This window comes from Leucoraja erinacea, chromosome 1, assembly GCF_028641065.1.
Source record: "Leucoraja erinacea ecotype New England chromosome 1, Leri_hhj_1, whole genome shotgun sequence".
Lineage (NCBI taxonomy): Eukaryota > Metazoa > Chordata > Chondrichthyes > Rajiformes > Rajidae > Leucoraja > Leucoraja erinaceus.
Genome location: NC_073377.1, coordinates 118916324 through 118942684, shown reverse-complemented (window position 1 = coordinate 118942684; position 26361 = coordinate 118916324). Strand labels below are relative to the sequence as shown.

General features: G+C 43.0%; 1 protein-coding gene across 3 annotated transcripts in view; it reads right to left on the bottom strand.

The window, feature by feature from the left end:
• Nucleotides 1-26361, bottom strand: part of nrg1 (neuregulin 1) — a 619668-nt gene that overhangs the window by 169006 nt on the left and 424301 nt on the right. For all 3 annotated transcript variants that reach the window (XM_055642174.1, XM_055642154.1, XM_055642164.1), the window contains one exon: nucleotides 2060-2237. In XM_055642174.1, the coding sequence (XP_055498149.1) occupies nucleotides 2060-2237 (178 nt within the window). The remainder of the gene's footprint in view (nucleotides 1-2059; nucleotides 2238-26361) is intronic.

Below are 26361 nucleotides of genomic sequence, written 5' to 3'. Positions count from 1 at the left end.
CGTTTTGGGCCAAAACCCTTCTTCAGACTGATGGAAGATGGGGGGGGGGGGGGGGGGGGGGGGGGGGGGGGGGGGGAGAGAGAAAAAGGAAAAAGGAAGAGGAGGGGGCCCGAGGGCTGAGGGCGAGCTGAGAAGGGGAGGAGACAGCAAGGGCTACTGGAAATTGGAGAATTCAATGTATATGCCGCTAGGGTGCAGACTGCCCAACCTCAAATTCTGCTTGTTCCCATATTCCCACAGTTAAATACCCAATTCTACATTAGTTTTCCATTGGTCATGAAAAACAGTGCGGAGGTGCAGCTGTAGAGTTGCTGCCTTACAACACCAGAGTTCCAGGTTCGATCCTGACTACGGGTACTGTTTGAATGGAGTGGCTGTTCTCCGGATGCTCTGGTTTCTTCCCGCGTTCCAAAATGTACAGGTTTGTAGGTTAATTGACTTTTGTAAAACATTTCCCTTGTGTGTACGATAGTGTTAACATATGGGATGATTGCTTGTCGGCACAGACTCGGTGGGCCAAAGGGCCCATTTCTGCACTGTATCTCTAAACTAAACAGAGAGTACTACTCAAGAGAGCACGAGTTAAAACACCAAATTATATAAAGGAAAATTGGAACAATATAAAAAGATCATTGACCTTCCATTTGTTCATTGACAGCATCGTGTAGAATAATTCAACTTCACATCTCATCAAGTTTAGCAATGCCTAAATACTGTAGCTACTGCCCCCAGATGCCCCCTGCAGTGATGATGTCAGCATTCACTGCTCAAACAAGCAATTCCAAAATCAATAGCCAGGCAAATTCTTCTTTAAAGAATGCACACTAATGTTAATGACTTTTTATAAACATAGTCAATATTCCTGTAATTCAAATTAAGGAAACAAAATAGCCAATCGGTGTTGCTAGTCTTCATTGCAAATTAATATCCTTTCAGCTTCGTCATAAACCACTTAAAAGCTGCAAGGATAAAAGCACTACAACAAGACATTAGCCAAGAAAGTTTGCTCTGATGACCACCCATGAATTAGCCCTCATTCAGCCAAAGACATTGGCATAACCTTGGGTTCGCAACTTTAAATGAGCCTCTGAATGATCTGTACTTTTGTTCATCTTCACATACTCGTCCGTCATGTTCGTAAAAACACGACCCATCCCTCTACACCCTTGATTATCTTCCTGATTTTAGACTTTAGAGATGCAGCACGGAAACAGGCCTTTTGGCCGAACGAATCCGCGTCGACTAGCGATCACCCCGTACATTAACACTATCTTACACACTATGGACAATTTACAATTTTACCAAAGCCAATTAACCTACAAACCTGTAGGTCTTTACAGTGTAGGAGGAAAGCGGAACAGCCGAAGTTGCTCCACTGCAAAATATCTTCAAGGTATGACTACTTTAAAGAAGTTCTCCTCTGTCAGGAGTTCTGTGAGACTATTGCTCACTGCTTCCTGAACGCTTTGTCCTACCCCTCTTCTCTCTCTCAACTTCCCCATTACAATCAGTCTGAAGAAGGGTCCCAACCCGAAACGTCACCTATCCATGTTCTCCAGAGATGCTGCCTGACCTGATGAGTTACTCCAGCACTTTGTGTCTTTATTGTGGTTAGGGTTACTGAGGCAGATTGGTTTTCCAACAATCCACTAGTTTCATTGTTACTGTTTCCAGAACTACCTTTCTAGCTTTTGCTTTAATGCTTTTTTTTAAACTTTAATTTAAGTTGCTCAGCTGTTACAATGGGGCTAAAACTCATATCCCCAGATTAGTGAGTGGTTAATGTCACAGGATACTACTCCAGTAACTATTATACCGTGTGGCATTTCTAGCAAGCATGTTAATGGAGTTCAATTGTCACTGCGACAAGTATACTGTTATCTTGCAGGTTATTACTTCGGATCATAATCTCCACACCACTACATCAACGGGAGATAAAGAGTAGCACGGAGAATTTAGATTCCGAGAAGAGTGTTCAAAGTAACCAGTCAAAAAAAGCCAAGTCTGTCGAAATGCCTCGTATACTGACAGGAATCCCTGGAACATTACAAATTCATACCTTTTCTTTTTTTTAATCTTGATTTCTTTGGACTTTTTACTGACAATCAGCTCTTTCCCATCCTTGTACCATTTGAAGGTGAGCTGAGATCCTGAAATTGATTCACATCTCAATTGGAGCTTCTTCCCCTCGTTCACCACCACATCACTCTTCAGTGGCTTTATCTTTGGAGCTGAAGCTGCAGAAGAAAAGAAGATTACCACTTAGCCAGCAGTCTCAAAAAGATTTAAAAAAAATTAAATCATAGCTAACATGAAACAAGGGTCTCAATTTTCACAGACATGATATTCGACTGATTGAAGACACACAACCAATGGTTAAGGCTGCCTACCTCATGGATATTCCCTCTAGCTGTGTCTTTTCACTTGACATCAATAGGCAAACCAGATTATAGGAAGCAAAAAAACAAACTGCTGGAGGAACTCTGTGGGCCAGGCAGTATCTGTGAAGGTAGAGGGGATGTTGATTTCTGGGTTGAGACTCAGCATCACTTCCTCCAGCAGTTAGAATTTTGCTCCAGATTACCAAGATTTGGGGCAGCATGGTGGCACAGCGGTAGAGTTGCTGCCTTACAACAACCGAGGCCCCGGTTCGATCCTGGCTACAGGTGCTATCTGTACAGAGTTTGTATGTTTTCCCTGTGGCCTGCGTGGGTTTTCTCCGGGCACAGGTTTGTAGGTTAATTGGCTTCAGTAAGATTGTAAATTATCCCTAGTGTGTGTAGGGCAATGTTAGTTTGCGTGGACTGCTGGTCTGCACCGACTCAGTGGGCCAAAGGGCCCATTTCCATGCTGTATCTCTAAACTAAATTCCAGTATCTGAATTTCCTGTTGTTTAAAGAAAGTTTATTCATATCCATTGATTAGGGAATCTCAGCATCAACCATGCAGGTTTCAATTTGCCCTGGAATCCAGGGTTTGAATGCACCCAGTGAATTGCCTGCATGTTTTATACCCCATCTTATCTTCCTTTACACCGATTTCATCAGAGGTCTAATTTGTCGACACGCATTTTCGCTCCTGTTCAAAACAACTTCACTCTCACTAAAGTCCAAATGTCAAGACAGGCGTGGAATGCATGTATAGAATATGAAAAGATCAAAGGAACGGAGAGACGAGGGTTTGCATTGCTTTTAAGATGCTTCAAGATAACACATTTATAGAGACATGACACATTGGTGGCGGTTCCTTTTATCGGCACTTCATGTGCATTATGCAAGGCAGGAACTGTCAAACACCTGGATTCTCATTAATGACAACACAATTGGAAAAACTACGTTGGTCCATAATATGCTGGGATCCAGCCCTGGACTCACCATCAAGTCTGGAGACACTCAGTGGTTGCAAAACAAAGGCACTTTCTATCTGGCTCCTCAGTTTTATGCCAACCATAAATAGCACAGCTAGCCGGCTCTGCTCCTCTTAATGGGGTGACCACCCATATTTAGACAAGCTTTCATTTATTAGCTTTAGGTTTATAACTGTCACATGTACTGAAGTACAGTGATTAGATTTGTTTTTGCATGCTATCCAATCAAATGAGATAATACTATACATAAATACAACCGGATCAAATGCAAGTACAGTGGGTGGAGAAAAAGGGAAATATATGGAGTTCAGAAAATACGGTGCTAGATTTACAGGCAGACAGTAATGCACAGTGGTGCAGCGGTAGAGTTGCAGCATTGCAACTGCAATTAACCTGGGTTCATTGACCCGGTTCGATCCTGACTGCGGGTGCTGTCTGTACATTCTCCCTGTGAGCTGTGGGGTTTTCCCCGGGTGATCCCGTTTCCTCCCACATTCCATAGAAGTACAGTTTTGTAGGTTAATTGGCTTCGGTAAATTGTAAATTGGCCCTAGCATGTAGTAGGATGGTATTGGTGTACTGGTCAGTTTGTGTTCTATTTGCCCTTTGCATCCTATGCATTTTTGACATAGATCTTTTTAAATTTGAACATTAATAATTAATAAAAGACAATGTGAATAGACACAATGTTTTTGGAGCTCCGCCATGAAAAGACAAAAATAAAAGCATTTTGGAAGAAGATTGCAGCAAATCACATTTGTCTGAGATTCTATGAAGTCAATGTTTAGAAGCTTCCAAGAGACAAAGCACAACTTCCATTAATTATTTTGGTTATAAAGACACCTGGAAGCCAATTATATGCATCATCCTCATTATTGTCGCAGCTGCCACAAGCTCCTGCAACATCTGTGCAATAATATCCTGAACACTCCTCATTACTTCATTAATGATTGGGTCAAACAAACGGCACTGAAGGATACAGCTCATTTAAATGCAATTGTTCCAAAAATGTTCAAATAACACATTTTCAGATTTTTTCTTTAAAAAGATTAGACACGTTGGAAAGGGTTCAAAATGGCTCAAGTCCAGCAGTACCATCAGGGTGAATTAAATCCGAGGATACAGAAAGTGCTTTGTGAACATCAAGACATAATCCCAAATGCTCTTTCTGGTTTTCTCTCCAAGGCATTAGTGTCTACTTTGGCATTAGAGTCTATTTCAATTTGAGTGTCCATTTTAGTTATATCTCCCTTCCCTCTGATGGTTCCATCTCCAAAGCATCATCTAGCCCAATAACCATCTGCAATCTTGGCATTCCTTCAGTCCTTGCTTCCTAATAATACCCACTTTTAATTGCATTAGTATTGGCAGCCATGCATTTATTGCCAAGCCAAGCCACCAAACTCTGGAATTCTCTCAAAAAAAAACATTCCACCTATTCCCTATTTTGACAAATTTTAAAATCTACTTCCTTGACCCAACTTTGTCCACCACCACTGATAAATTAAATGGTATCAAATTCTAAGATAATATTCCTTTGAAGTGCCTTGGGTACTTTTAAGTTCTTAAACTTTATAAATATACGTGTCCATACATATTTTTGGGAAAGCAAAAGATTTTGCTTTGCACCTCTGCCTAATCATTCCAAATAGGGATATCTACCTAGTTTCTACTTCTTAAAATGTCCTGATACCAGTCCTCTTATTGACTCTCTCCCTCGGCTTTTCCATCTTTCTTGTACTTGTTCATTATTTTGTCCAGAACATTGAACCAATTCCCTTCTTTTTCCATTTTTTGCTCTGTCTTCAAGAAATATTCCACAACCCAAATTAAACACATATTTCTGGAAAACACTCCAGTACAGTAGAGACTGTTGTATTCTCAGACATGCAATCCTTTGAATGAAATATTGAAATGTGACTAATCCTACCTATATTCCTTTCTCTGGCTGCACAATTCATACCTCTAATATCCTTATCTCGCACCTTTCAGCTTTTCATCACTGGCCTTTGTCCAACCGTCTGCCTATCAAAAACAAACGTCACCTATATACACCTATCACTCACCATGTTTTGCTTCAACCCTCCTCTCTTCCAGCTTTCTAACCCCACCTCGCACCACACTCAATCTAAAGAAGGGTCCCAAACCGAAATGTCACCATTCCGTTTTCCAGAGGTGCTGCCTTATCTGCTAAATTACTCCAGTACTTTGTATCTTAGTTTGTAAACCAGCAACAGCAGTTCCTTGTATCTATTATGACAGTGTTTGTATTTTTTCCCCTGGAGCAGGAATAGTCTGACATTTTTGATAGACAGTCAGAACCTTTTTTCCCCAGGGTGGAATTGTCAAGGACTTGATGGACATAACTTTCAAGTGAAGATGTGCCTGTGCATGTATGCATACACACACACATATTGTCCACTATCTTCTATACCTTCAAACATATTGCATTATGGAACCAGTAGATGATAGACTATGATGGATAATCTTGGTTGCGAGTTGGGGTGAAGGCAATATGCATGGTTCTGGACGTATATATAATCTCCTATCTTCACAGCACCGATCAATCCATTTGGTCCAATGCTATCAACAATATTATCCCTGACCTATCTATCTCACCCCACCTTCTCAGCTGCTGAAGATGCATCAGATGTGCAAAGTTAACATGAGAGCAGGAACCCTTTTGAAATCAGGGGTTACGTCAGCATGCAAACTGTACCACAAAATTCACAAAGATTATGCAGACAGTCGTGCTTGGACAAAGGGTCATATAAGAAATTACAGTCGTTTGTTAGTTGCCTAGTGCCACATTAACATTCACTTTCTACGCGTTAGAATTATAAATGGAAATTAAAAGATGATTGAAATAATTGCACCATGCATAATGAAGCACATTTTCACTCATTGTGGAGTTCAGAATCCTTGGTGTAAACGTGAGGTTGCCATCAAGGTAATGTAGGGCAGTGGGCAGTGGAAGTACATCAACTCTGACAGCCAGTCTGCAGAGATTTAAGTTCCAGCTCTAGGGGGTTTGGTTTAGTTTTGTTTACTGTCATGTGTACAGAGGTACAGTGAAAAGCTTTTTGTTGTGTACTATCCAAGCAGCAGAAAGACTATACAGGGTTAACATCAATCCACCCACAGTGTACAGATACAGGATAAAGGGAATAACGTTTAGTGCAAGATAATCAATCTTTGCAGTAAATGAAGCCTCTTTCATTAGCGATTGAAGATGAAAAAAAGTAAACTATAGTACGAATAGTTCCGCTATAATGTGCGAATTGGATGGGACATTGTCGCTAAATTAAGGAACACTGTATTGCATGGGCTGAATTGGTTATAATGCGATTTCTATAGGGAACTAGAGAACCACTTAAAAGTTATTTTGGAAATTGACAGGCAGAGAAAGAAAACAAAAATCAGTGTTGGAAGAAAAACCTCTTTCCTTGTAACTTCCTCAGAGTAATCAGACACCATTGTTTCTTAAGAACACAAGTCTGTCAGTTTCACTGCATGCGGCCATTGAAATTGACAGGTGACCGCTTCTATTGACACTTGTGCAATGATGCTCCATTAAATAATGGACCATACAGCCTGGTAGTATTAGCTTCCAGTAACTCATCACTATTAAAACGCTTTTATTTTTGAAAATCCTGTAGGAAAAGTAATTTCTGGTCCTAAAACTCCCTTTTCCCATGCCACAATTGGTTTTATATCGTGATTTATTATGTGAGGTTCCTTTGGAGCACAACGTTTTTGCGCTATTGCAGAACTGCCTGCATTAAAGTACCATGTATTACAGATTCAAGGCAACACTCTCAGCTCAGAGTTAGATCATGAGCTTAAAGATTGTGCCAAGACTTGAAAATCCAGGATAGGTTTTCAAAGGGGCACTAGAGGAATGATGCATAGGTGGAAGCAATGTACTTTTAATGCATTGTTAGGTGATCCCATCCATCTGCTCTGGTGGAGGTTAAGTGGTCCACTATTTAGTTGAAGTAACTTCTACAAGCTCTTTAATCTGCTGTAGCATCGAATACAATTGTGGCCAGCTCTGTGCCTTGAGTTGAAAGTTCCATATGGAGCAGCTTAAAAAACTCTGGTCAACATCATCTTTTGAGACCAGTAAAAGTCTTGCCACCTAACCATCTTGCTTTGGTGGGATCGTATGGTGCATTCATTGGCTGCCAGCTCTCCCTACAGCAACCACTGCACCACGGAAGTAATTAACGGGTTGTGGAGTGACCCGAGAGCACAAGAAGTGCAAATTATTTCACTGTAAAGTCAATGCATACACACAGCTCCTTACATTAAGGGAATTTCACTGAAAATAGTGGGCAAAAAGATGAAAAACTTAGCAAGCATCCCAGAGAAATGCCATACTCAGTGGCATTAGTGTACCTTGCAACTCATTGGCGCTTAAGTCCCAATACTGCCAAGTACATACATAATATCAAAGTGGACGCATAACCACCAATTAAACCGCCATTAAACTAAATAATACAATAATAATCACACCGGTTTCAGTGTGAGGATGGATCCCGACCAAAAATGTTGCCTGTCTATTCCCTTCCACAGACGTTACCTGACCCGCCGAGTTCCTCCATCACTTTGTTTTTTTGCTCAAGATTGCAAAATCTGCAGTGTCTTGTATCTCTCTCTGTCAACAATATGTATTTCCCAGGATAGGAAAATGGGAGGCCATGATGGCAAAGATGCTGAGAGTTTGATCAGAAACCCATCAGGTATTTTGTCCATTGTTAATAAGCATTGTTAAGGGGTAAAGTGCATTTACACAACTGAGTAAAACACCCTTGAAAGGGTTTCTGCTCCTCAACAAGGCCATCTCTTTGATAAGGTCAAGAAAACAAACACTAAGAAATATATAATTGATCTTTCAACAGCCAGATAGTGAGTTACTCAGGCTTTTGTAACACGGTGATAAAGACTCAGGATTTGTGTCTAAAACCCTGCACTATTACAACATGAACGCAATTGCATGTTGCCTCACACCACACCCTCCTCGACAGCTGGGGAATTTATCTATGTGATTAAATACATTTAGAATGAAAAGCTGGTATCAATGAATGTGATAGTGAAACTAACCGTCAGGTTGTAAAAGTATTCTGTTCAGAAGTGTCCCAGAGAAATAAATTGTGCCAACATCACTTAGTGTGCTGCACTTGTGGCTCCAGGTTCATAACAATGGGGTTTGAAAACTGTAACATCCAAGTTCAAGAACAGCTTCTTCCCTACAGCCAAAAGGCGGACCAACACCTTTGACCACAAGTCCATGGGGCAGTGGTCAGCACGGAATGTCCTGCAGGCACTGCAGGGAAAGGACTCGATGGATCCGGTGGCGTGTTTCCCAGAGCAGACTGCCCAGCTTGTCCGGCAAAATGCCTCATTGCCAGAACTCACCAACAAGCACCAAGACCTGGCTTGGCTGGCGGTGAGGGGAGCCCTCCCTGTCAGATCCTTCCTGCACCGTCGGAACCTCACTGCCAGCGCCCGCTGCCCACGGGACGGCTGCTACGGAGAGAGGCCGGTTGCCCACCTCTTTGCAGAGTGTGGATTTGCAAAAAGAGTCTGGAGAAGTATGCAAGGGTCCCTGGAAAGCTTTATCCCGAACAGCTCCGTCACAGAGGACTCTGTGATTTAGGGACTGTTCCCAGGGACACATTCAGAGATTGACATCGAGTGCTGCTGGAAGGTCATCAACTTGGTGAAAGATGTTCTTTGGTCTTCCCTGAGCGTTGTTCACCACTCAGCGGAGCGAGATGTCCGTCAGGGAATGTTGCCGACTGGCCCGCTGCAGACCGCAGGAGTACGTGCTGAGGGACGCACTGAAGCTCGGTGCAGCCAACACCAAGACTCTGTGGGGGAGGACCACAGTCTAGGGTCCTTCCGCTGCGGGACATGGGGGGCACAGTATGGTGGAGATACCTCTCAAAATAAGGGAAAGTATCCCACGCCAGGGGGCCACAGGAGTGGCATGGGTGGGGAACAGATTTGAGAAATGTATAGACTGTATTGAACAATTTGTTCAGCCTCAGAAAATGTCGGATGAATTATTTCGCACGGTTCATGTATTGTATATATTTATTATTTGAATAAAGTCTATTTTGAAATTTAAAAAAAAAAAAAAAACACTACAACCTCCAAATAAGCTAGAACTACATAGACGTGTTGTCTCTTTACACTATTATTGTTTGTTTGGTTTATGTGTACATGTTTATAAAATATATACACACACTTACATATATATCTATATCTATATGTGTATATGTACATACATATATGTGTATGTAGGTCATGTGTGTGTGAGTGTATATTATATATGTATATAGTTTTTCATTTAATATATTATTTACAGAGTACTATGTTTACATATACTGGTCTGTTGCTGCAAGTAAGCATTTCATTGTTCTGTTTGGGACATATGATAATAAAACACTCTTGACTCATTCTTAATCTGATTGGCACAATTGTCAGTTCGTGGGCAATTTAGGATGGACAGTTTTCACTGGTTCTGCCAGTGACATCCACATTCTGTGAGTGGATGAAAAATCCACTTTGGTCATAAAAGAGCAATTGCACAGTTGTCAATATTATTAGTGCAGTGCTTGCTGATGCTGGATGGCATGAGAGCAGGGCATTTGCAAACTGAAGACAATTGAAAATGTCTTGATTTTGCCTCTCAATAAACCAACTGCAGGTCATCTCCAGACCTTCCTCTCAGGGCCAAGAGAAACAGTGGACATTCAGACACGTGGCCGGATACCATTTTGAACCACAGATAAGCCTCTCAGTGTAACAGGGATGAATGACCGGTTTTGCCAAGGTAAATAATTTGGGGAACTATTTGCAATTGTGTGCAGCGGGCCACGTTTTCCGCCCATTCATTCTCCATGAGGAAGTCTGCTGACCTTGTCTACGAGACTCAGACAAGTGCTTGGCTCTCGGCTATGGACTGGGGTCATTGATTATAGCTGCAAACTGTCACCAAACAAAAATATAAAGGAAAGTTGACAGAGATTAACACTCAGTGAGGCACTTCTGCTTATAATCAAACTGTGTTTTGACCCCTTCAGTACATCGTTTCCAAGACAAGGTAAACTGGGAATGATTTGTGTGCAGCCACGGCTGTCAGTTGGTGCAAAGTGGCTGCAAGCAAACGTGCAGATATGTTACCTTATACTTCAAGAGACACGTCATCTCTTTCATTTATTGGTAGTCGATTGTGAAAGCCAGACGTTAAAAAAAAGCTGTAGTACACTGCTGTGCATGTATTTAGTTTAGATTGAATTCAGAGATGCAACATGGAAACAGGCCCTTTGGCCCACCGACTCCTGTCTGATCATCGATCACTCATTTACACTAGTTCTATGTTACCCCACTTTCTCATCCACCCCTGCACACTAGGAGCAATTTAGAGGTCAGTTATATCTCATAAACAGAGTGATGTATCGGGATGCATCACGGCATGGGTTGGGAACAGTTCCTTCCAAGACCGCAAGAAATTGCAGAGAATTGTGGACGCAGCCCAGACCATCACACAAACCAACCTCCCTTCCATTAAACGTACACAAAAATGCTGGAGAAACTCAGCGGGTGCAGCAGCATCTATGGAGCGAAGGAAATAGGCGACGTTTCGGGCCAAAACCCTTCTTCTGACTGATGGAGGGGGGGGGGGAAGAAGGAAGGAAAAAGGGAGGAGGAGGAGCCCGAGGGCAGGGGGATGGGAGGAGACAGCTCGAGGATTAAGGAAGGGGAGGAGACAGCAAAGGCTAGCAAAATTGGGAGAATTCAACATTCATGCCATCCGGACGCAAGCAACCCAGGCGGAATATGAGGTGCAGTTCCTCCAATTTCCGGTGTTGCTCACTTTGGCAATGGAGGAGACCCAGGACAGAGAGTTCGGATTGGGAATGGGAGGGGGAGTTGAAATGCTGAGCCACCGGGAGTTCAGGTAGGTTATTGCGGACTGAGCGGAGGTGTTTGGCGAAACGATCGCCCAACCTCCGCTTAGTCTCGCCGATGTAAATCAGCTGACATCTAGAGCAGCGGATGCAGTAGATGAGGTTGAAGGAGATACAGGTGAATCTTTGTCGCACCTGGAACGACTGCTTGGGTCCTTGAATGGAGTCGAGGAGGGAGGTGAAGGGACAGGTGTTGCATTTCTTGCGGTTGCAACGGAAAGTGCCCGGGGAGGGGGTGGTATGGGAGGGAAGGGAAGAATTGACAAGGGAGTTGTGGAGGGAGTGGTCTTTGCGGAAGGCAGACATGGGGGGGAGATGGGAAGATACGTCGAGTGGTGGGGTCACGTTGGAGGTGGCGGAAATGGCGGAGGATTATGTGTTGTATTTGCCGGCTGGTGGGGTGAAAGGTGAGGACCAGGGGGACTCTGCCCTTGTTGCGAGTGTGGGGATGGGGAGAGAGAGCAGTGTTGCAGGGTATGGATGAAACCCTGGTGCGAGCCTCATCTATGGTGGCGGAGGGGAATCACCGTTCCCTGAAGAACGAGGACATTTCCGATGCCCTGGTGTGGAACGTCTCATCCTGGGAATAGATGCGGCGTAGGCGGAGGAATTGGGAGTAGGGGATGGAGTCTTTACAGGGGGCAGGGTGGGAAGACGTGTAGTCCAGATAGCCATGTGAGTCAGTTGGTTTGTAGTGTATGTCGGTCAGTATGTCGCTCCCTTCCATTAACTCCATCTACACCTCACGCTACCTCGGCAAAGGCATCAGCATAATCAAGGATGAGTTTCAACACGGTCACTCCCTCATTCCCCCCCTCTCCAATCAGGCAGGAGATATAGAAATGTGAAAATGCACACCACCAGATTCAGGGACCGTTTCATCCCAGCTGTTATCAGACCACTGATTCATTCTATCAACAACTCAAGAATGGTCCCGAGCTACTATCTACCTCGGAGTATCTTCAATCTGACTTTATCTTGCACTATACGTTATTCTGTTTACCACGCACCGTATCTGTGGTTAGCTCGATCGTAAGCATATATTGTCTTTCTGGTGTCTGGTTAGCAGGCAACAAAAGCTCTTCTCTGTACCTCGATACTTGTAACAATAAACTAAACTAAATGTAAGCAGCAGCCTATTGCTGGACCAGTCCCGGTCCCATTCCATCACTGGTTGCACGCACTCCGTTAATGGAAAATACTGCACTGTGGGGAAGAAATATTAAAGACAGAAAACAGGGGTCTGTAGAAAAGCTGGGATCACACAGAGGTAGGGACTGATCGAAAATAATGGTCCCTCAGCATAATATTTAGGCACGTGGAAGGGGGTAATAGCTTCAAGCTATTTATAAGGAGAACACTGCTCCAGGGTAAAATTGGGCAAAGAGCCTGTTTCCATGTTGTATGACTCTAGCAGACACGGTCCTTGACCAGTAGCCTAGATGCCAGAAGTCCTGACTGCAGAAATCCCTCCATGCCAGTTTTGGAGCTTAAAGTCAGTCAATTATCTGGAATTGCTAACAGCTTGTCTGAGCAATGGCCACCATGACACTACTGGGCTTCGGTAAAAATCTATCTGATTTATCAATGTTCTTCAGAGGAAATCATTCTCACATTGTCCCAGTTAGGCCTAAGTGCGAATGTAGAAGAGTCCCAAACTGAATCGTCACCCATCCCACTTCTCCAGAGCCACTGAGTTACTTCAGCATTTTGTGTCTAACTTTGGTATAAACCAGCATCTGCAGCTCCTTTTTATTCCTACATATGACTACTGACTGGCAGCAAGTATTTGACTCTGAAATTGCATTAAGAAAGGATAATACAAGCTGACGTTTGCCAGCACTATCTGCATCCTGCAAAATGATTTTTTAAAATAATGTCCTACTGAGTGCATGTTGATACTAGATTGCTTAACTCTTTTCACTTGTCCCTTCTCTGGTGATGATGAACAAAGTTTTTGTTAATTTTAACAGCTGTGCTTTGTGCCCTATGACCCGTGTCAGATACCAACCTGTCCAAGAGATGCTGCGTGTTCCTGTTTTGTTTCCCCAATTGGAAGACTTAATTTAGATGCATTTCTCAAGGGCCACTTGACCTGCTGAATAGACTTGGACTGCAGGGTGCAGGCTCAATGACTTGAGATACCCCAAGGCCACCAATCTAATATATCACTTAAAATGAAAACCATTCATTTATTGAAACTTCTTTTAAACCAGCCATAGTAATTTTTTTGTTTATTTTTAGTTTTGAGATACAGCGCAGAAACAGGCCCTGTTGCCCACCGAGTCTGTGCAGACCAGCAATCCCTGTATACTAGCACTATCCTACACACTAAGGACAATTTACAATTTTTACAGAAGCCAATTAACCTACAAACCTGTACGTCTTTGAATGTGGGAGGAAACTGGATCTTTGAATGTGGGAGGAAACTGGATCACTCGGGGAAAACTGTGCGGTCATGAAGAGAACATACAAATACCGTACAGACAGCACCCATAGTCAGGATCGAACCCTGGTCTCTGGCGCTGTAAGGCAGCAACTCTACTGCTGCGTCACAGTGTTGCAGTCGCAGCTATTTGTCAAAATTGCACAGTTTGATGACACTTTTCAAATGGTCAATGATACTTTAGTTTCTTCTTCTCTTCCCTTGTGGTGGAAACAAACTGAAAAAAAATCCCTCAGTAAGGGACAATGTGACCGGCTACTTTAAGGCTCTTGATGATCCAAAATGTGACTGAAGTCATCAGCTCCATGGAGCACCTCACATCAAACAACTTATTACAAGGAAGCGCCTCATTTTCACTTTTGGCATTTTAAGGAGTGGAGTGGACTTATGAAGAAGAACGGGAAAGGGAATTGTTTGCCTGATGGGTATAAAAGGCTGAAGACTAATAACTGAGAACAGGCCTTTGCATTGGTTCCACTTTTCCAAAACATGCACTTTTGAGCAGCAGGTTGACAACCAATGCTGGAACTCAGAAGAAGTGAATCCTGATAACTGTGCTCCAGTAGGGAGACAAACGCTGTCCATCAGGAAGAAACTGGAGCGGGGAGTCACAGAAAGATAATGTGGAAAAAGGCATAAGTGCCAATGAGTTGATGCATCTCAGTGGAGATCAATAAACAGTCCTCCTGACATTGTCAGAATGTCTCTAAACCTTAAATAAATGATGAGCTAGTTTTTGTTGATGATGACAAATGCTGATTGAATCCAGATGGCGCTAGGCTTGAGAACAAAACGCACCAAGTTAGGAACCGGCCGGGAGATGCACTATCTTCTATCTCAGGCAGGAAAACTCAGAGTTATGTCCAAGCTAATGGGATGAAGGTCGGTGATTTTGATAACTTAAATTTTGCACCCATGTGAGATACCTCTCACAAGGTCATCTCACTTAAACAAGGCATATGTCTCACACTGCCAAATGCCACTCAAAAGGTTGAGTGTATTGTGGAGCTCTCCCCTGTCTGAAGGAGTTCAGACCTGGAAGGGATAGAGAAATATATCACGGGAGTAACTCAGCAAGTCAGACAGCACCTCTGGAGTACATGGACAGGCAATATTTCGGGACGGGACTCTTCTTTAGACTTACCCAAAACATCGCCTGTCCAGGTCCTCCAGAGATATTGCCTGAACCACAGAGTTACTCCTGCATATTGTGTTCAACGCAAGATTCCAGAATCTTTAAGGTGGAGATTGACAAATTGTTTAAGGTCACTGGCCACTGTTTTACCCAAGGGACGGCAGATGGCGCAATGGGCTAAGTGTTCGGCTGGCAACCGGAAGGTAGCCGGTTCGAATCCCGCTTGGAGTGCATACTGTCGTTGTGTCCTTGGGGCAAGACACTCCAGCTCATCAAATCTGCGCTATCTGCATGACTCATTCCATTTGCCCCTCCCTCTCCCCAGATCTTTAAGGTATGTTTAAGGTGGAATTTGACAGATTCTTGATTATCAAGGGTGTCAAGGGTTATGGGGAGAAGGCAGGAGAATGGGATTGAGAGGGAAAGATAGATCAGCCATGATTGAATTGCAGAGAACAGCTGCTCCTCGACCTACGATGGAGTTACGTTCCGATAAACCCATCGTAAATCTAAAATATCGCAAGTCGAAAATGCGTGCAATACAATGCGATCACGTGACCGGCAGTGATGTACGGCTCGCTGACGTTGCAGAGCGTTTGCCAATCGAATAAGTCAAAGCATCATAAATCGGGGAGCATCTGTCGACTCAATGGGCTGCATGGCCTAATTCTGCTCTTACGACTTATCATAAGGTCATAAGTGATAGGAGTAGAATTAGGCTTTTCGGCCCATCAAGTCTACTCCACCATTCAATCATGGCTGATCAACCCCTCCCTCCTAACCCCATTCTCCTGCATTCTTCCCATAACCTCTGACACCCGTACTAATCAAAAATCTATCTATCGTTGCCTTAAATATATCCACTGACAGCCTCCACAGCCTTCGGTGGCAAAGAATTCCAGATTCATCACCCTCTGACTAAAGAAATTTCTCCTCATCTCCTTCCTAAAAGAACATCCTATATCCTAAAAAATGGTCCTTTAAGGACTCATCCGCAGTTCCTTGTGTGCGAGTGTATATATTTTATTGTTTTGTTTCATTGAAGACATGCAGATCAAATCATTAATACGTGTCGAAGTGGTGTAATGGTTTCTCTCTGGATCACAGGTTGCTGAGATGTAGGAAGACCTGACAGCAGCAAGCTGTGGAATCGACTGACACTTAGCAAAGTCGAGCTGATAGCTGAACAATGTCAAGGAGGCAAAGTACGTCTGTAATCAAAAGCGAACGTGCATTAGTTATTCCATCCTTCATTATGACTACTGTGATAAGCACAATATTTGATGTTACAGTATGTCCCCAGGGACACTTTTCATTCAGGTTTGTCACACCTCAAGACTGGAGAGATTGTCAACTTGTTCCAACTGAGTGAGCAGCCCACATCAACCTAGGGAATCGAAGCACTGGAGTCTTTGGACCCTTTGCGGTTTTGAAAGACAATTACACCTCGTCTCTTCTCAATTGCAGTTCTTTTGTTGGAAAAAAATACCTGACTGCTTTGATGGCAAAATTGAAGTCACCAGCCTGATCTATCATCGGAGCCTCTGTGAGAATCCATTTGGGGCAAGTGCTGCAATTGTGGAGTCAACATAGAGAGAGCCCGATGTCATTGTGAGTCTCTGGATCGAAACGTGCTGCCTTTGCGATTAAAAGAGCAATGTTCTCCAAGTGGGGTTGGTAGGACCACGAGCCCATTTAAAACAAATGTGGTTTGGTCCCATTGTTGAAGGTGTTGACTGCCCAGTGTCCAAGAAGCCTATCTGATTATGACAATTATCTAGTTAAATGTGGAAACTGTGGTTGCTAGTGTTAACTAAGACCCTAATTGACATTTTAGGTAGGAAGTGGTCAATCTACAAAGCTGCTCATTTTATATTGGTGATGGAGGCGATGATATCCAGCGCTAGGCATCCAATTTTCCATGGTTCTCATAGAGCTACAAGATATTCTGTGGGTGGTGATGAAATTAGTTAAGTCCACAGACCCTGGAAGATGTGTTCAAAGACATAATTATGAACATGGTGCAGATTCAGTGATAATTTCTTCCCAGCTGTTATCAGGATCTAACTAACTAACTAGAGAGCAGTACTGATTTCCCATCTACCTCCTCAGGGCCCCTCGGGCTATCTTTAATCGGACATCGCCTTGCACTAAACATTATTTCCTTTATCCTGCCACTGTAAACTGTTGACAGCCTGATTTTAACAGTGTATAGTCTTTCCACTGACTGGATCGCCCACTTTAAAAAAGCTTTTCACTGTACCTTGATACGTGACAAAATAATTATGCAGACGCACACAAACTAACTATGCAGACGCACAGAGTTTCTTGCCCAGAGTAGGGGAATCAAGAACCAGAGGGAATAGGTTTAAGGTGAGGGGAAATGATTTTATAGGATTCCGAGGGGTAACTTTATCCATACAAAGGGTGGTGGGTGCTGTCCAAACAAGCTGTCGGAGGAGGTAATTGAGGCAGGGACTATCACAATGTTTAAGAAGCAATGGCAGAGGTACATGGATAGGATAGTTTTAGAGTAATATGGGCCAAATGCAGGCAGGTGGGACTAGTGTAGATGGGACATGTTGGTTGGTGTGGGCATGTTGGGCCAAAGGGCCTGTTTCCACACTGTATGACTCTATGAGATGACATTTTCTATATGTGTCGAGACTGCAGCCACAGGTCCTGTAGCATCTTTTTTTTTTTAATATATGAAGTTATCAAATAATTTACCCTGGGCACAACCTCACAATGTTCACCTACATTAGGGTCTGGAGAGAGAAAAGGGCAAATGGAACTAGTCAAGCAGAGCACAAAGAATTGATGATCTGATTGGACTTGCAAACTGAAATGAAGGCTTTGGGGAACCAGCAGCCAGGTGTCCCACAGCAACAACCCCAAGACAAATCTCTCCCCAGTTGCCTTTCACTCCTTACTTCACTGACACATCACAAATACAAAGCATCGCATCTGGATTCCTCATTAGCCAGATGTGGCTGATATATTAGATCACTCTGTGCTACATCAGGAAAACTCAAGTTGTAACACAAGAGGGTCAAAAAATTGAGTCATCCCTGTCAAGGCGGAAGCAAAAGTCAAGACTGTCACATCTTCTCCCCTTTTTCTGTCGGGCAATAAGATTCAAATGCTTCCAAATAAGTACCGGCAGCTTCAGGAACGGCCTCTTCTTTCTGCCTGAAAGGATATTTAGTTTTTTACTTTCGGGATACAGCGCGGACATGCTTATTTCACACACTTTGCTGGCTCGCAATTTGGTGCAAAGAGGCATGTGGTACTTGTGTGTGGTTTGAATGTACTCATGGACAGTATGACTTGCCAGGGCAGCAAGCAAAAACAACGTTTTTCACTGTATCCTAGTACACGTGACAATAATAAACCAATACCAACACCAATTTGTGTTGGCGAGCAGTTTGTATTGAGATTGTCTGACAGAGTAAATATAGAGACGAATGTAGGGAAGTGCTTGAAATTAGTCATCTCACACAAAAGAACAGCAGAAGCTAGGATAGCTTCATTCCACTTGGGTTGCTTACAACTCAACAATATGAACAGTGGATTCTCCAATCTTATGTAATACCCCTGCCTTTCCCTCTCTCTTCTTCCTGTGCAGAAGCAGGGCATCTCCCATGAATTAAACATAAGGCAATAGAATCAGACCAAGGGATCACCAGTGTACAAATATTGCACTAGGCACACCCAAAGTATGAATACTTCCAGGAGGTGGAAATTGAAAGTGATCTATTTTTAAGTTATTACATTGCCCCAATTGTAATGCACCCTTCTCGAGCACCCAGGGGGGGACAATCCACAATGGGCCTTGTGAACCGACAATTGGACAGCTTTTTCCTCTACGGTGAATCTCATCGATTTTCTCCACATTTTACACACAAATGCTGGAGCAACATTGCCTCTGTAAAGGTGCTTCCAAAAGCCAGCGCAGGAATTTTGTGTGCTGCAATTGAATAAAATATTGCATTCTGAATCTGCGGTTATCGATTCATTCACAAAACTTTGAAATGGACATAAGAGAAGGGTGAAGTTACAAATAGATTGATGTTCAGTGTAAAGGCAATTCCCTCCTCTGTTGGTCATTCACTGTAATGATAAGCGTACTGTTACTCCTACACCAGAACATGCAATTCAATAGGAGATAGATGTACACTTTCAGGAAAGGATGTGTGCACGTAACTCCCTGTCACTTGGGGACTTAATTTTAACCTAACTTTTGTCGAGTTGAGATTTTAAAAGAACCTGTTTATGCTGCACTAAACTATGAGGGAGGATCTCCTCTTAAGTTTCATCAGTGCCTAACACTGAAGTTGGGAGGGGCAGTTAATTTAAGTGTAGGAAGGAACTTCAGATGCTGGTTTATAACGAAGGTAGACACAAAGTGCTTGAGTAACTCAACGGGTCAGGCAGTATCTCTGGAGGAAAAGGATAGGTGAAATTTTGGGTCGGAACCCTTCTTCAGACCCTTCTTAAGTCTTGCTCCATAGATTATGCATACTACACTATTTTATTCTAAGTCTGAAGTTATCACTTCTGCCCCTCAGTCAGTGCTGGTACAGCATTAATTTGAGGCTGGAATCCTACACCTCAATGGATAGAAATTCCCCACTAAAGTACTGGGGATGGGAGCAGCTTTATATTATTTTAAGTTGGGCGACATGCTGGTAGTCGGATCCTGTACGGAGTTTGTGCGTTCTCCCCATGAGCCCGTGGGTTCTCCCCGGGTGCTCCGGTTTCCTCCCACACTCCAAAGACGTACAGGTTTACAGGTTAATTAGCTGTGAAAAGGATTGTAAATCATCCCTAGTGTGTACGACAGTGTACGGTGATCGTTGGGCTGAAGGGCTTGTTTCGCTCTGTATCTCTAAACTAAACGTATCTCCCAGAGTTTAGATCATTAATATGATCATATTCCAAAATGAAAAGGGTCCTGCATCAGTAAGTCTGACTTGTTTTCAAAAAGCATCAATATAGCAACTTATTAAAGACAACCAGTTCCCGTTTGAGGACCGTATTGCTCTATTCCCTTCCTTTTCATGTGTTGATTTAAACGCCTCTTAATAACACTATCGTTATCTGTTTCTACCACTTCCCCAGGCAACACATTCCAGGCACAGAGAATAGCTTCATGTCATACAATTGCAGAAAGTATGGACCACTTTCCTCGTCCACCATAATACAATGTTCAAAACATGTATAAATGAGACTGATGTCAGAGCATTCTCTACGCATATTTTTCTCTACATGACACAATTATGATATTGAATGGAAGAGGTTTTGTGGAAAGGTATGGGATATCCAGCAGAGTGGGCTAAAACTTCAGCGGGCGAACTTGGACTTTTTATCTTGGACTTTATCTTGCACTAAATGTTATACCCTTTATCTGTACACTGTGGCTGGCTTGATTGTAGTCATGTATGGTCTTTTCGCTGACTGGATAGCTCGCAACAAAAAAATCTTTTCACTGTACATTAAAAGGGGGGCAGGTGACAATAATAAACTAAGCTACAACTAAACATTGATTAAATGAGCTAAACAATTAGATTAAATGAGCTAAAAGGGCACCATGGTGGACCGATGGGCCCCGTTTCTGTGATGTGTGACTCAATGAATTTAGAAATATGAGAGTATTTCATTGCATTCTTACAGTTCTCTATTTCCCTCTCCAAAATCATGCCTGAACTGCAATGAATTTCTTGCAATTTTTGTTGTTATTTCAGGGTTACCGCAATTGCAGTTTTTAGTGGTGAAAATTCTTGAGGTTGATAAGATTGATGCGGCGATGATAATTTCTGTGACTGGAAAGTCTCGTAATTAAAGGTCAGCCATTCAGACTGAGGCGAGAAGATATTTCTTCACCTAGAAATCATTGGAAATTGCCACAGTGAATGTTCGGTGGCTGGGTCTTGGTTGATTGAAAGATCGCCCGTTCACATTAGTTTTATGTTATCCCAGTTTCTCATCCACTTCCTAGGGGCAATATATAAAGGCCAATTAACCTACTACCTTGAATGTCTTTGGGATGTGGGAGGAAACTAAAGCACCCCGAGGAAACCCACACAGCCACAGCGACAACGTGTAAATTCACAGATAGCATCAGCACTCGGGACCAAACCTGGGTTTCTGCCGCTATGAGGCATCAGCTCCACCAGCTGTGCAACTATTGCATGTTTAAATCAGAGATTAATAAGAGTTTGAAAATAAACATGAAGCCAATGAAGGAATCAATGAATCTGGGCTTTATTCTATCGTGACATTGAGGCATTGTTGAATGGTTCAAGTTAGAGGCCAAATAGCTTATAATTGCTTAAATGGTGTTATCTTCTTAGCCTCCATGTCCTAAATTAAAAAAAAATAACCATAAATTAGGCCAGAAACATCATGAGGATGCCAATATCAAGACCCAGTTTTTATATTGTTGAAAAGTCTACGATGTTTGGGTCACATGCCTCAGGTACGCAGCAAACTTGAAGATGGAGAACAAGGTGAGCTGATGTGTTGGGTTAACGCCACCACGCTACATTGCAGAGGGTTGTGGACGCAACCCAAACCATCACACAAACCAGCCTCCCTTCCACTGACCATCTTCACTTCATGCTACCCCGGCAAGGCCCGCAGCATCATCAAGGGCGAGTTTCACCCCAATCATTCCCTCCTCTCCTATCAGGCAAGAAGTACAGAAGTGTGAAAATGCATACCTCCAGATTCACAGACGCTTTCTTCCCAGCTGTTATCAAGCAACTGAATCATCCTCTCACCAACTAGAGAGCAGTCCTGTCCTCCCATCTATCTTATTGGAGACCCTTGGACTATCTTCATCTTGGACTTTATCTTGCGCTAAATGTGATACTCTTTATCTGTACACTGTGGCTGGCTTGATTGTAATCATGTATAGTCTTTTCGTTGACTCGATAGCTCACAACAAAAAAACCTTTTCACTATATGTGAAAAGGGAGGCACGTAACAATAATAAACTAAGCTACAAATAAACATTGAAAACTCAGATTACAACCCCATCTACCAGCCAATATTGTGCCTTAGGTAAAGAACCACTTGTGTGTTGTTATACCTTCGAGGTTTACTGTTAGAGAGAAGAAATTGGGGTGCAGATTTGGAATTAGGAAATTATCTACACCCACATGCCCAGATATGCAGATCTAAGGCACAACAGCGCTGCCACAGTTGGGAGGATATAATGCAGTTTGAGAAGCTTGCCCTGGTAGCTTGTAATAAAAATTGACACAATGGTTTTTCATGGGGTCAAATAACAGAGGAAATATTTACAACATGTTGCAGATGACCATGCCAGAACATGTGCAAAGGATGGTATTTCATAAAATTGCATTAACCAGTGTTTCAAGCAATAACACAAATTTGACCTATAAAGCCTCACAGGCAAAACTATGTGTTTTCTGGAGAGGAATGCGGTTTTATATTCAGGGCAGATTAAAAAAAAAAATTGGAAAGCATGATAAGTAAAATATAACGTACAAAAAACAACTCTGGTTGGTTCTGACTACATGCGTTCAGCTTGGGTGCATATCACTCCATGACGCGTTTCATTCACACTCTTTGCTGGTTCACGGTTTGTTGCAAAGAAGCATCCTCTTTCATGTGCTCTTTAGTTTAGTTTAAAGATACAGTGTGGAAACAGAGATTTCGGCCCACCGAGTCACACTACTTCTATGTTATTGCGCCGACCAGCGATCACCATACACTAGTGCTATTCTACACACCAGGGAGAATTTATAATCTTTACCAAACCCAATTAACCTACAGACCTGCACGTCTTTGTAGTATAGGTGGAAACCAGAACACCCGGGGAAAACCCATGTGGGCATGGGAAAGAATTTACTAACTCTGTACTGACGGCACCCGTAGTCAGGATTGAACCCGGCTCCCTGGTGCTCTAAGGTAGCAACTCCACCACTGCGCCACTATGCTGCCCATCTGCTCGAAAAGGCACAGCCAGAAACAGAATTCATTACTGCTGCCTCCAATCACTACCCACGACAAATAAAATGCCCGGGCACTGTGCGATTTCAGGTCTCATTCTCAATCATCACAGTTATTGCTTGTTGACCAGGATAGTCATAGAGACATAGAGCAAGGCACCAGGCTCATCGGCCCAACTCTTCCATGCCGAATGGGATACCCCATCTCAGATAATCCCATTTTCCCCACATTTGAGCTACATCCTTCTAAACCTCTCCTATCCATGTACGTTTTAACTGTTGCTATAGTACATGCCTCAACTACCTACACAGGCAGCTCATTCCATATTCCCACCACCTTCTGACTGAAAAAGTTGTCCCTCAGATTCCTATTAAATCTCTCCCCTCTCACTTTACACCCATGTCCGCTGATTCTTGGTAAATCTACCCTTTGTAAAAGACTGTGACTTTACCCTATCAATTCCCCTCATGTCTTCAGACTGATAAATATCTATTGAATCTCTGTGCTCCCCTGTGTAATTACCATTTAAATCCTCCTGGGCGATGCGAGTGTACAGATTCAGTAATGACACAATTACAAAAGGAGTTGTCAAAGAACTAGGTTAGCAAGATAAAGTTCCCCTTCCCTCATGTGTCGCTATTTTAGAAGGCCTGTTGAGCTGTGCAATTGGCTCTGCAAAGAACAGAACATTTGGACACAAATATAAATGGAAGAGTTGATTCTGCAACCTGTGGTTTTTCATTTCTGTTTGTTTGAAGAGCTGAATTTTCTTCAAATGCAGAAGCTGAAAGCACTACCTCTCCAGTAGAGTAGCCCAGCAGGACTGAGTCGCATCGTCTTCGGGGACTGTCTGTATAACCCAGCGACTGAGCCGCTTCAGTTTCTTTCATTGGGCAGCTGAGGGTAAAAGTCCACACACGGGCAGTTCCTCAGAAGAGGGAGCTCTCGAACTACTCTCCAGCCTCACCACCCACCCATTCCCCGCTACACGTGGTCTGCCAAGACCAAACGTAATGGCTCAACGGCTGGATGCACGGGTCACAAGAGTCATAGAGCACTAAAACAGGATCACCACATCTGTGCCCACAAACAGCCAACCATTTATTCTAATCCAGTTTACATGCATTTGCCCATTAAGCCTTTAAATTAAATTCCCTGTCTATATACTTTGAAATGTTGAGGGAGTATTATAGAACCTAAAACAGCACTGGAACAGGCCCTTCGACCCACAACATACCTGCCTTCATTGCCCACTGAGGCAGTGTTCCAGAATCCAATCACACCCTGGTAAAGAAAATTCTTCCTCAGATACCTCCTGCATCCCTTGCCCTAAACTTATGTATCCTACCTGTTGAACCCTTCTACCATGCGTTTCCTGCTATCTAACTAGTTTGAGCCCTCATAATTTTGTCTACATCAATTAGAACCTCACCCCCCCCCCCCCCCCCCCCCCCCCCGCCCCCATCCTCCTTCACCTGAAAGGAAACAAACCCAGCTCTTCAATCTCTTCTCATCAGGCTGGAGGCAATTCATTGAATAACTAACGGCACTAATGGAGCAGGTCACACAATCGTTCTGCAGGAAGGTTACAAGCTTTAGTTTATTTGTAGAGCTTACTCTGTTTCTGCCATGTAGTGGAAGTCAATAAATGGTATTTGTTTCACCATTATTCTTTTTACAGAGAAGCTGGAATATTCTGGTCAGAGTAATTAAGCCCTTGCAATAAGAGGAGGATTGAACTGAACTGGTGACATGGATTAAAAAGACAGGAAACCAATCTATTCTGGATAGTCTTACGGTATTTCATTGAACAGAATCACTACGTTCCACACACTGCTGCCAGACACTTTCCTCACTAACCAGACACTGTTACTTTGCTGACCATTTGACCCTGAGCTAATCTTCCGACATTCATACCTTGTCCATCATTAAGACCCTCATATATCGGATATGTTGAACACATTTAGTCTGCACCCTTATCTCAGTACTGGCATAAACTGCATCCTTGACTTTGATCCCTTATCTCCTCTGTAATGTCAACTGACTGCACCGCCTAACCTTATCACCTGTGGAAAGCCTCCTCCACACCTTTGATAGACACAAAATGCTGAACTAACTCAGCGAGTCAGGCAGCATCTCTGGAAAAAAAGGAATAGGTGACATTTTGGGCCTTCTTCAGACTCACCTTAACCATTCCAATGCATTCCACCCTGAGCTCCGTTATTCTACCCTCTGCAAACCTGCGTTCATCTAAAGATCTGCACCTCCTGTCCTATTTGCACCCGAGGGCCTGTTTCCATGCTGCACAACTCCACAGCCACCCCATATCCCAGCCTTGCAACCCAGGAATTCTGCATCCTTCCAGAGATGCAATTCCCAACTCTTTCATCTATCTTGCAGAGTAAACCTTTACACACAAATTGCTTCCAGTTCCCGATCTTATCTAGACAAATGTTTGTGCTTGTGTAGCCAAGATAACTTCAACCCCAGGCACTGATTTCCATTAAATGGATTATTCATTCGGTCAACATCAATTTTGGTTATGAAGTACTTCTCGTTTAACATCTAGACAGTTGATGGGCATAGTCTCTTAATTAAAGTACTGCAATATGTTCCCAATATCTGGGTGGGGAGGGTCGTATCCTGTACCTATTCATGCCCAATCAGTTTCCCATTCCCCAACTCACACTTTGAAGAAGGGTCTCAATCCAAAACGTCACCTCTTCCTTTTCTCCAGAGATGTTGCCTGACCCGCTGAGTTACTCAAGCACTTTGCGTCTATCTTTCCGAGATCTGGAATTGTATCTTGTGAGTGTCATCAGGAGGAGAAACTGGGTGGAATGTAAACCCATTATTACAGGAAGTGTTTCGGGGAAATAGGAAAGTGATTTTGAAAATGAAACAAGTGCTTGAGAGAGCTCAGAATAGAAAATGATACCAAAGGATCAAGACGAGTCAAAGGTAATGGGAGGATTCTCGTGAGGAATGTAAACATTAGCTTAGCTGATTTGAAAAACCTGGTTCTGTGCAGTACTTCAATGTAGCTCTACACAAACTTCAGAGTGAAAGAAGCCAATGAATAACCTTTGGTATAAAATTACCGAAAAAAAAGTTCAAATTGTTTTGTTTTTTAAATGCTGAATCTTAACTTTGTCTGCAGGACGCAGAGCCCTGTCCCACTGTATGAGTTCATTCAAAGAGTTCTCCCAAGTTTGCCCTGATTCGAACTCCGAGATTTACGGTAACGGCCACTCGTCGGTACTCGGGGCTCTCGTGGCCATTTTCAAGAAGAATGGTGCGTAAAGTGATTTTTTTTTTTAGGTCGGGAAATTGGGACCAAACACATGTCATATATTCTTCAAATTTTTCTGTGGCTGTGGTTAGTTTTGCACCATACTGGTGCTGCATTGGTGCTAACAGACCATGCAATTGGGGCACTGTCTCTATT